At 51.6% G+C, this 12,476-nt stretch overlaps 1 protein-coding gene across 2 annotated transcripts in view; it reads left to right on the plus strand.

Annotated features, from left to right (window-relative positions):
• USP34 (ubiquitin specific peptidase 34) overlaps positions 1 to 12,476 on the plus strand; it is a 2,681,755-nt gene that overhangs the window by 2,233,930 nt on the left and 435,349 nt on the right. For both annotated transcript variants that reach the window (XM_078649291.1, XM_078649292.1), the window contains exon 69: positions 10,414 to 10,492. In XM_078649291.1, the coding sequence (XP_078505417.1) occupies positions 10,414 to 10,492 (79 nt within the window). The remainder of the gene's footprint in view (positions 1 to 10,413; positions 10,493 to 12,476) is intronic.

Here is a 12,476-nt window from a genome sequence, read left to right on the forward strand (position 1 = left end):
ACTCAGTCCTGCCCTATGGGTGGGACCAGGAGGGGGGTGGTTACACCCCTCTCCTTTGGCGGGCTTTCCCCAGCTCAGGGGCTGGTGTGCCCCTGGAACTGGTTCAAGCCGGCCTATGCACAGTGAGCACCGGGGTGCCACTTGCAGTCACCTTCCTCTGTAGCCCTGCCTACCTGGAATACACAAAACCCTGTCTGGGACGGTGCTGGCACCGCCCCTGGCAGGAAACCCTTTGTCCTTGCCTCCTGCTCTGGGAGGACTCCCAGCAGCAGGAGGGCAGACTTGTGTCTCGGTGGCAGCATCCATTTTGTGGATGCCAAGGCTCTGTCTGACTTTAACCGGGGTTACAGGTTACATCCATGTCGTGTCCCTCTAGAAGGGTGGAATGCTAACCCCGTCGCCAGAATTGGAGAGGGGTTAGTATTCCAATTCGTATGACACCTTACTCGACATGTTTTGATAAAGCGATACCAGAGTTGGCATATAACCGCGAGGATTATAATGCACTTAAGAGTATATGGTATGTGATATCATGGAAACGGCTAAGGGATAGATCCCGAAAGCCGCAGACAGGCTCAGCTCATGCCAGAGCACTATCTCACACGATTCCAAGCACTCTGCCTTCAGGATTGTTAAGGCCTGCCATAGGAGTGACTGATAGGAGATCTGTGTGTCCATTTAGGTTTAGATATAGGAATACTATATCTAAAGCAAAGGGTGTTTACACCTCCTTGCCCCAGCTGTCGTGCAGCCAGTTGTGTCAGATTTAGTTAGTCAGTCCAGGGGTGGCATAATACATGCTGCAGCCCCTGGGAGACTTCTGGGTGCACCTCAGCCCTGGTTACAGGGACTTGAGAGGGCCCAGTGCCAATTCAGTACCTGGGTACAATTTGGATTAGAGAGAACAGCTAGGCTGTGGGTCTGATTAGCAGGCCCACAGCCAGGGAAAGTCGTAAACCAGTGAAGCAAAAAGCAAAAATCTGGGTGATCATAGGATTGCAGACCCTACTCTCCTACAAGCTCCTTTTCATCAAAGCGGTTCTGGACTCAGCGCTGTTTCGGGTTTATCCCCCCGAACAGCGGGTTCAGGATATTCAGGCTCTGATCCCGTTCTTTCAGCCTTTATCCCGGGTCTTGGTCAGGTTGACGCTGCGGCTCCTGGGGCTGATGGCCTCCTGCATCCTTCTGGTGCATCACGCCCGGTGGCTGATGCGGGCTCTGTAGTGGGACCTGAAGTTTCAGTGGGCACAGCATCAGGACAACCTGTCCGACCACGTCTGGATCTCGGATGGCATTGCAAGACAGTTGCAGTGGTGGCTCACAAACCGCGATTGGGTCAGTGGCAGATCTCTCTCCCTACCCCAACCGGAGCACGTAGTGGTGACGGATGCGTCCTTCCTGGGATGGGGGGGGGGCACATGGTAGAGAGGGAGATCAGAGGCCTCTGGTCTTCGGCGGAGTCCCAGCTCCACATCAACCTTCTGGAGCTGCAGGCGATCCATCTTGCGTTTAGTGCAGGTGTTCACGGACAACACCACCGCCACGTGGTACTGCAACAAACAGGGCGGGGTGGAGTCGTGGACCCTTTGTCAGGAGGCTCTGCGCCTCTGGCAATGGCTGGAACACCAGGGCGTCACTCTGGTGGTTCAACAACTGGCATCTTCCCTGAACGCCAGGGCTCACGAACTCAACCGACGGTGCATGATGGATCACGAATGGCGTCTGAACTCGGACGTGGCGCAAGGCCTCTTTCAGCAGTGGGGAGAGCCTTGGTTAGATCTATTTGCCATTGAAGAGAACGCGCAATGTCATCAGTTCTGCGCGTTGGAATTTCCAAGGCGGCACTCACTCTGAGACGCTTTTCGTCACGAGTGGAGCTGAGTTCTGTTGTACGCCTTCCCCACTATACCACTTCTGCCCAGAGTGCTGAAGAAGATCAGGCGCGACCGGGCCCAAGTCATCCTTGTGGCTCCAGACTGGGCACGAAGATACTGGTATCCTGAGCTACTCAGCATGTCAGTCAATCCCCCGATTTGTCTGCCTCTTCAGGAGGACCTTCTGTCGCAGCAGCAGGGGACGGTCCTCCACCCGAACCTGTCCAGCCTCCACCTCCATGCGTGGAGATTGAGCGGCGGCAGTTGAGGCCATTTGACTTGCCTCCTGAAGTTTGTGATGTGATTCTGGCAGCCAAGCGTCCCTCCACAAAATCAGTATACGCCTGTAGGTGGAACAAATTTGTGGCATGGTGCACAGCAAAGGCTGTGGATCCACTCTCTGCCCCCCTTTCTGAGGTTCTCCTCTTCCTCCTTTCTCTTGCCCAGCAGGGCTCTGCTCTGAGCACTCTTAAGGGCTACCTCTCTGCCATTTCAGCCTTCTTGAGGCTCCCTGATCAGCCTTCTCTTTTCAAGTCCCCTGTTGTAAATAGATTCTTGAAAGGCATCATGCACATGTTTCCTCCTGTTCCTTTCGTGATGCCTCAGTGGGACTTGAACCTTGTTATAACCTATTTGATGTGCGCTCCTTTCGAGCCACTTCACAATTGCCCTCTTCGTCTTCTGACTCTTAAGACTGCATTCCTGGTTGCCATCACCTATGCCAGGAGAGTGAGTGAGCTCCAGGCTCTATCTTCTAAGCCTCCTTTCCTTTCTGTCCATCCGGACAAAGTTGTTTTAAAAACTCGTCCTCCTTTCCTGTCCAAGGTGGTCACGGCCTTTCACATTGGGCAGTCCATCACCTTGCCCACCTTCTTTCCGCCTCCGTCGAAGGAGGAAGAGAGGCTCCACCGTCTGGACCCAAAACGTGCGCTCTCTTTCTACCTTGATCGCACACCCCAGTTCCGGGTGGATGACCAGCTCTTTGTTGGTTACGTGGGCGCGAAGAAGGGACGGGCGGTGCACAACCGAACCATCTCTCGGTGGGCCGTGTTGTGCATCAAGGTCTGTTACTCCTTAGCTAGAAAGGAGCCCCCTGTTGGTCTGAGGGCCCATTCCACTGGGGCCACGGCGGCTACTACTGCCCTTGGTCGGGGAGTCCCCTTGCAGGAAATCTGTCAGGCAGCTACGTGGGCCTCGCTGCACACGTTTGCTAGACATTACTGCCTGGACAGCCAAGTACGGAGAGATGGCTTTTTCGGGCGTTCCATTCTCCAGGACTTTCTGGTGTGATCATTGGTTCGCAGACCCACCACTGGGGTTGGTATTGCTGGGGTATCTATTCTAAGGTAAGGAATATAACACTAACCTGTTTCTTTCAGATGCACAAGTTACTTACCTTCGGTAACGGTATATCTGTAAGAAACAGTAGTTAGTGTTAGATTCCTTACCGCCCCAACCATCCTCCCCGTTCTGTGACCTGATATCTAGGCTCAAGGACATCCCTTTCAGGGCCCTAGTTTCATGGCACCAGTGTCGGTTTCTATCATGGCTCTGCGTTACTGGCGCGGAAAGCTATGTACAGAACTGACATCAGTGCGCGAGGGCGGCGTCTAAGTACTCCGACGACGTCATCCCAGCGATCATGACGCTGACGACGGACGCGGAGCCGCAGACGACGCCTACCGGCGCGCAGGGGTCTGGCGCCTGGGGATATTATAAGGTAAGGAATCTAACACTAACTACTGTTTCTCACAGATATATCGTTACTGAAGGTAAGTAACTTGTGCGACACTAGTAGCTGAATGTATTTCATTGTTTAGATGGGATCTGATTCACAAAGCTCACTGTATAAAAGCTAAATGTTTTTCTCCTTAGGATTACTCTGTTGGGAAGATGTTTCTACCATTTCATAGTTTCAAAAAAAATGCTAAGTTTACTGAAGGAAATCAATGACAGTCTGCATGCAGTGATTTCGATTATTGCAGTGTGTAACATTGACACCATATTTTTTTCCATCTAGTGGAAAATTGTGCATGAGTAAATGTGATTTTTACTAATGTACCTTTTACTTGTATTTCAACATGAACTCTTCCCTTGTACCCTTTTTTTTTTTTTTGAAAATCTTTTTATTAAACAACAAAACAAATGTACATAGAAGAAATCCCAGGTAAACGTCAGCAATTCCAATGCACAGATATCAGTCCCACACAAAATGAAATGATCCACAATGAATAATTAGGGTCCATCGGATTCTGGCAATACTTCATCAAGGCCTGACATGGGCGGATCACAGATTTCACCCTGGTGACTGTTCCACGCCCCCCAGATTTTCCCCCATTTTCGTGGGCACCCCCGAGCCACATAAACTGACTTTTCCCTGAACATACACCAATCAAGGTCCTCCGCCCACCTGGTGACCCGGGGCGACTGACTGGCACGCCAAAGTTGGGCAATATTCGCCACCATGTATGTCAACGTTACCCACTGCTTCTGAGACACACTTAAACCAGACGGTTCCCAAACGTTCAATAGACATCTCCGAGCCTCCGGCCTCACCTCTACGCCCAGCACCTCCCCCAGCACAGCATGTATTTCGGCCCAGTATGTCTGTATCATAACACAATGCCACAGTGTATGCATCAAGGTACCTTCTTCTCCACACTCCCGCCTACAAGCACCACTCTCAGCTCGCCCCATTCGTTCCAGGCACGGCCCCGTAAAATAAGACCTATGCAGGATCTTCAGCTGCACCAACCGGAGTCGCATCGGGATAGCAACTACCTTAGGAGAGGCCACTGCTTCAGTCCAGTCCTCATCATCTAACTCCAGCCCATCCGCACTCCACTGAGCTCTAACTTTCAGCAGTAGGTCCTCGGAGTGATTCACCAGTTTACGATAAATCAACGATATTGTTTTCTCCGGGATATGTCCATCACGTACCCGGTCCTCCTGAGGGGACGCCTCCAGGAGAACCGTACCCTTAGGGACATGCGTAGTCAACGCATGCCTCACCTGCAAATAGCGGAAATACTCATTTTGGTGTAATTTATACTGTTCAACAAGGGACTCAAACGTGTGAACCGCACCTTTCCCCCACACAGCCCCATTCCTAGTGATGCCAATGAGGTCCCATCTATCAAAGCCCTTGGTCTTCCACATACTACCCAACTTCTCAGAATTAAACAGAGGGGTGGCCAGCGTGAGTCTACCCTCCCACCCTAGACTTTTATTTGCCGCGTGCCACACCGGTATCACATAGGCAGTCGGGCCAGTCAGAGGGAACCTACCAGGTCTGGAATATAAAGCCCTATCAAGCATCCCTCCGGGGGCCTGCCCCGGTCCATAGCGTAGCCCGGGTCTCCTGGAATCCCATAAACGATGTGGTTCACTGCGGCCAACTGGGAGGCCCAGTAGTACTTGCGTATATCTGGAAGCCCGATCCCACCATCGTACCAAGGGAGGGTCAACTTACTGAAGGCTATACGAACGCTACCACCCCAGAGGAGCTGCCTCTGGAGGGCCTCTGGGTCCATCGAATTCTGCAACGCGTACAAAAAACCGAGGAAGCGCCATCATTTTAAATAATACGACCCTCCCAAGCATAGAGAGAGGAAGGGACCTCCAGCGTTCCACGTCTGCCCTACACCTACTCAACGGAGCAGCCAGGTTACGTTCGTACCGCAGCTTCGGATCGAGCGTGATATAAATACCCAAATACCGAAACCCGGTCGTCTCAATTCGCACTGGACACGACCACGGGACCACCGGAGGTTCCCCAACCACCACAAAGATCACCGACTTGGCCCAATAATGACCAAGCTGGAGTATCTGCTGAAGATAGCCAACACATCTAGGAAAACCCCGAAGGACTCCTTAGGCCTAGTGAGGTAAAGCAACACATCATCAGCATATATCGAAATCTTGTCCTCCCATCCGGAAGTCCAACGTAAACCCCGGATCGACCTATCCCATCGCACCCACGCGGCCAACGGCTCCAACTGAAATTCACGGGACTTGTAGTTATTAACAATCACCCTAGCCAGGGGCTTAGTGTATAACAAGCGTACCCAACTAACAAACTCACTTCCAAAGCCTAATTTTTCCAACACAGCAAATAAATACCGCCACTCCACCCGATCAAAGGCCATCGAAGCATCCAAGGAGACCAACACCGTCGGTTCATGTATTTTTGAGGCCCCTCCAAGGACCCCCTGCACCCGACGCAGATTTAGCGCCGTATTACGACACAGCATGAAGCTCGACTGATCCGAATGAATTAAAGTCGTGATCACCTTGACCAATCTGGTCGCCAGGAGCTTCGCCAATATCTTAGGCTCTGCATTTAGGAGTGATATGGGCCTATAGGAGGAGCACTGCGTCTTGGGTTTGCCCGCTTTATAGAGAACCACTACGTTAGCGATACGCTGATCGTAAGGGAGCTCACCGCACTCCTTGCTCTCCAGAAACATGGCGCGCATAGGGAGCCAGTTTATTAACATTCAACTTATACAATTCGATGGGAATCCCATTCGGACCAGTCGCCTTACAGGATTTTATCTGCCTAATCGCTTGGGCTACCTCGTCATCCGTTAATGCGGAATCAAGGTAACCCCTGTCCTCCTTTGACAAACAAGGCATAACAATATCCCTGATCATCTCGCTATTTTCGGCCACTGTATAGTCACTCCCCGCCGTATAAACCTTCTGGTAATAATCAGCAAACTCATCCGCCACTGCCTGCGGGTCCGTAAGCATCCACGAATCCGAACCCTCCAACTCCGGCACCAACACAGAGGCCCGCTCCCCGCGCTCAAGCCAAGCAATCAATTTCCAGCCTTATCTCCGTGTTCATAAATACGGCTCTGAACAGCAGCATGACTCGCCACCGCCCTATATCTGACAAGCACTCTGTACTCCTCCTCACAGAGGCACAACTGATGAAGGTCTGCTGGCGCCTGTGTCGCAGCCAACTTCTCTTCCAAGCGTGTAATCTCCGCCTCCATCCGAACCATTTCCGCTCGCGCCCTCTTCTTCTTCCCAGCCACCAGGGACAACACTTCCCCCCTCGCCACGGTCTTATATGCTTCCCAAAGGGTTTGAGCGGAACCCACCGATCCTGCATTTTCCTGAAAATAACTATTTGACATTCGAAGGACATCTTTTTTAATGGCGGGGTCCTTCAACTGCCACGCACTAAGGGGAGCGACCCTGCCAACCATCTGCAATTCTAGGCTAATGACCACCTATAACGGGGAATGATCAGATATTCCTCTCCGGAGGTAACGCTCCTCTCGAATCTTAGGCGCCATCACTGCCGGAAGCAACACATAATCCAGTCTAGACAGGCTGCCATGAGCCGCCGAGACATGGGTATATTGTGTGGCCGTCCGGTTACGGGCGCGCCAACCATCTATCAGACCTAGCGCTGCTAGAAAGTCTGGCAACCATTTCTGCGATTGTCGAAGCACCCGGGAAGGACTACGATCCATTTCGCCATCCAGAACTGAATTAAAATCGCCCCCGATTACTAAGTCACCAAGAGGTAGAGAGAGGAAAACGTTGCCCAAATCACGATAAGTCTCATTCTGCAGGCCCGGTGGCACGTAAACCGACAATAGGATAACAGTTTGACCCCCGACCTGCCCAGAGACCCCCGCATACCTACCCCTCTGGTCAATGCAAGTGTTCTAAACAGATAATGGAAAGGAGTTTTTTACTAAAATCCCAACACCCCTGGAACCAGTAGTTAAGCCTGCGTGCGCCACCAACTTGTACCCACCCTTGTGAAGTGCCAAACTTTTATTGCCAATCAAGTGGGTCTCTTGTAGAAGCACCACATCCGGTGAATGCCGCTTAATGAGCTGGCTCACCATCCCTCTCTTGATCTTGTCCCCAGACCATTAACATTCCAACACAAAACCTTCATCCCCGACCCCTGAACACTATGTGACTCCGTACCCATGCAACACAAGTTCCGCTACAGTGTCAGCACCTGAGATTACAAAACAAAAGAAATAACACACACTCAACCACTCTCCCCAGCCTCTCCCCCCCCCACCCTGCACTCGGCATGCCCCAAACCCCAACTCGCAGTGTGCCTGTCGCCCCATACTCTAACTAAACAACTATCTAAATATAGATACGAGGAGGAGTACAGCACCCCCGACCCCCAAACCCCCCCTCCGGGACTAACACCGGCAACAAAAATCTCAAACCAGGAGAGCAGGCACACAACCAAAAGACCCACTACCTCCCCCCCCCCCCAAAGACTACCCCCACCGCAGATAACATAACTGGTCCTGTGCGCCTTCTTATTCCTCGCCACTACGCCCCTGCGGCTCTGTCTGCATCGGAAGACCATCGACTCAGTCCGACGCCAGCTCAGGAGTGTCAAAAAACCAGACCTTTCCTTGAGCCTCAACTCGGAGCTTGGCAGGGAACATCATGGCGTACTTGTACCCCTTTGTCCCTTAGCTGCTGCTTAACTCCAAGAAAGCTTTGCCGCTGTCTCTGTACTTTCTGGGTAAAGTCCGGAAAAAAGTTAAGAGTCGAGTTCTCAAACTTCAAAGCCCCCCCCGACCTAGAGGTCTGCAGGATTGCGTCCCTGTCCCTAAAGTTGAGGACCCTCGCAATCATCGGTCGGGGAGGGGCACCCGCCTGGTACTCTGTGCGCCCTCTCGACAGTGAAGAATGTACTCAGGCCCTTAGGTTTCAGATGGTTCAAAATTATATCCTCGACGAACAGATCGGGCGCCTGCCCCTCGGCTTTCTCCGGAACCCCTGTAAGACGCACATTGTTCCTCCGGGCACTCCATTCAAACTCATCCAGCTGGCGACTCGCAATCTCTCTGGCGGCCTTCCAGCTCCGCACCTCTTGTTGTAGTTCCACGACGTCGTCAGTCAGGCTCGCCGTCTTAATATCCAGGGACTTCACTTTCTCACTCATTTTAGTGAGGTCGGCCCGGATCAGATTGACCTCTATAGTCACCGTATCCAACTTATGGTCCAACGACTCCATCTTTTGCCCAAGCGATGTCTTAACTCCATCAATGGCCGCCATCACGTCGTGTAGTGTGAGTTCCGGAGTAGCACCAGAGGCCTCTGCCCCACCATCATGTGTCCGACCAGACCCTACAGGCGAGCCCTTTGGCATCGTATAACGGTCCAACTTATTGGACTGCACTTGACGGGCTCCCCTGGTAGATTTAACCTGGGCCTTCTCCACCTCGGGCTTGGTCACCATCGCAACCTCTGGACCGCCTGTCCTCCGAGGCAACAATCTTCCCTCAGCACCTCGGCCAGCTCCACTCGTTACAGTCGTAGTCTCCTCCGGTACCTCCACATCAAGGCTGTCGCACTCGTCCACAATCGACTGGTGCGCGGACCAGGGGGGGGGCAGCGGGGGGTGGGGGGGAGGGCCACAATCAACGAGAACGCGACTGGCAGCCAAAATGGGATTCGGACCGGCCACTTCCGGTGCCCAGACCCGTTGTTCTTCAACTCAGGCCGGGGTCAGATCACACCCAAGACCCCGGTCACCTTCCGGTCATAGGCCCCAAACTCCCCGGCCCCACAACTGTGCCTCCCAGCGTCGGGGCCGGTGGCAGAGTGTCGCATTCGGTGCCGCATCTATTCTGCCAGGCAATTCCGGTTCACCGGGACAGGATTGTGTCAGGATATTCCCGGTGGCTGCGGGGTCTCGGGAGCCCTGAGATCACGCGGCCATCTTGGAAGCGCGCAAAGCTCCTCCTCTCATCTTGCCCTTGTACTCTTATAAAAGAAGTAGGGCATTTCTACTGCATCCTCACCCTGGAAGCTCTCTTACTCCCTCCAGGAGAAAGTTTGCATGCATTTCTGGTTGAAAAATTACTTTCAAGATGTTGTGAAAGCTCCAGAAATGTTAATGTGTGTGGATGCTCACCTAGTGTTGCAGGCTGGTTTACCTATGAACATGTACTTTTTCTTCCCTTGCCCTAAACCTACGAACTCAAATCTTTTGCCATGCTGCTGAAATGTCTACAGTTGTTAGTACAACCTAAACATTTAAAATTCTACCAGTTCTACGAATCCAGGTTATGTGAATTAGGATTATAATTTTAGGCTTGCAAAGGGGCCAGACTTTCTGTTCTCAGATCACTCACCCAGACCCTCCATCTTTGGGAGGCTTTACTGTTGGACCTCCTCTAAAGGTGAAGAATCTGCAATTAGAAGTGTCCTTCAGATGAACAAGTTGCTTACCTTAGATAACACTCCTTTGGTGGATACTCTATCTAACTACAGGTCCTCACTGCCCTCCCACCTTCGTCTTTGTGGAGAGGCCTCTTTGCCATGTAAAAAGGCCCTAAATTAGGATTAGGCACACTGCTCAGATCATTTGTTGAACATCTTTCGGCTTAGAAGGAGAAAGATAGGTATTATCCAAGGTAAGTAACTTGTTTTTGCTCACTTATTTTCAGTTTTGCTGTGTTAAGCACTTTGTGAATCAGGCCCTTATACCAGGTTGTGTGTGAAAGTTATTTTCTGGTTGTCTGTTTCACAGTGCCTTCAGAATATTATTGGAATCTGATGAAGATCGACTTCTCGTCGTGTTTAATAGAGGGTTAATCTTGATGACTGAGGTAACTATTTTCTCTACAATACGCCAAAATGGGCTTTAAATATGCCAGTGCTGTTTGACATAAGACCTGATAGGTATTTTATGACTTTCTCCACATTATTTATTATGTAGTAATGCAAGCATCCTAGAATTTGACTTTAGCATATTGATATTTTGATTGAATGATTCAAATGTAGGATATGTTTCTTACAAATTAAACTTTCTGATATATGCCTCTTATTACAAATTTGCCATCTTAAACATTTCCCATCCCTCATGGCTGAATCGGTAGGATTTTATCAATTTCCCATATACATTGCCAAATGGTGCTGCTACGGTGTGAGTTACGAAGCCAAGTGACTATATCTCTGGAAATTACAAAGCAGGTATCCAAAGACCTTAGCCAGCACCCATGACATCCGTTCGTACCCTTTCAGACCAAACAAATGCTTAGATTTAGTTCTTGCTGAGTGGTTCTGGGAATGTTTCACTTTATTTTGATGACCTCTTTCTACCAAATCCTCTCAGATTTTAAGCCTTCTTAGAATATTAGAATGTTGAGAGCTCCATTGAAGACAACGGCGTAGCTCCTGGTTTATTATGGCTGGTATAAACCTGGGGCTCCAGCATTCCAATGCTTGTCTTTTTGCTTCTCCATTTTTAATTTCGAACATTTTACCCTTAGTTGGTGGAATGTTCAAATAGCCTTATAGTCCTTCTGCCTCTGGCTATACCGCATGTTAAAGGCCCTCTCCCTCGTTATAGGCCTGAGCCGCAGGGCCTTTAACAATTGTTATAGCCCTAGGCAGCGGGTTATAAGTCTATATTGCAGACAGTTGTCTACATAGATAATCATTTTCATGTCTGTGGTGTATATGTTTTAATCTGAAAGAAACATGTAGTGATAGATTCCTTACCTTAGAATTACCCCCAGGTGTCAGACTGGATCCGGAAAGTACCCCTGCGCGTCGGTAGGCATCGTCGTGCGGCTCCGCGTGTGTTGTCGCAGAGGTGACGTGCTCGAGCTACGTAAACGTGCCCACGCGTGCTGACGTCAGTTCTTTCTTTTTCCGTGCCAGCTAGCGCAGATCCGGGAACAGCAAGTAACCCCAGTCACTTTTTGACTGAGTTTTTTCAAGGCCTTTTGTCTCAATTCTCCTGATGTCGTAGGGATGCCCGGCTTTAAAAACTGTGGGGACTGTCACCGAATGATGTCAGTGACGGACCAACACAGCGTGTGTCTCTACTGCCTGGGGCGCAACCACAACTGCCGGACCATGGCGCTGAACACTTTGTGGGAGCGGTCCCGAAAGTTGCTGGAAGTCTGGCATTCAGCTCCGCGCCTCTCAAGGTCCCGGTCCCGGTCCCGTGGGAGGTTGAGGGACCGGTCGCGAAGCCATCATCATCGCTCCTCTGGATCTACGTCTTCGCACTTGGGTGCAGGTAAGTCGAAGCATTCCAAGAAGAAGTCAAAGAAGCTTCGTCAATCTTCGACTTCCACTCGCTCGTCACGCGACTCGGCTGAGGGTGCGGGTGGTCCCCGCGCGGCTCTGGCAGAGCCTGCGACGTCGCCGCCGGCTTAACTGCCCTTTCCGGGTTTGTCGGCAACGCCTACTCTGGTGCAAGAGTTTCTTGTTGCCATTCCCCGACTCTTTGGGCCTTCTGGCCCCGCCGGTGCGCTTCGGGCCTGACTGGTGGTCCTGCCCTTCCATCGCCGGCGGCTTCAGCCCCGGTGCCGCAGGACCCTCCTGGATCTGGGTTCGGATCCCGGGTGACACTGGTTGGCCTCATAACACCACCACCGGTGTCGTCCCCTCCTCCGGCACCACCTCGGACGTCGTCCCGTGCCACCGTCGTCGGCCCCAGTTTCAGCCCTGACACGGCCCCGAATCGCCGTTGCTCGATGCCAATTCCCACGCCGATGGGGCCTTTTTACCCCTATGTCCGTCCTCCTTATTTTCAGCCTGTTTCGCAGACTTCGGTGGAAGGAGAGGACTGGGAAGGGT

The sequence above is a fragment of the Lissotriton helveticus genome, chromosome 6 (assembly GCF_964261635.1).
Source record: "Lissotriton helveticus chromosome 6, aLisHel1.1, whole genome shotgun sequence".
Lineage (NCBI taxonomy): Eukaryota > Metazoa > Chordata > Amphibia > Caudata > Salamandridae > Lissotriton > Lissotriton helveticus.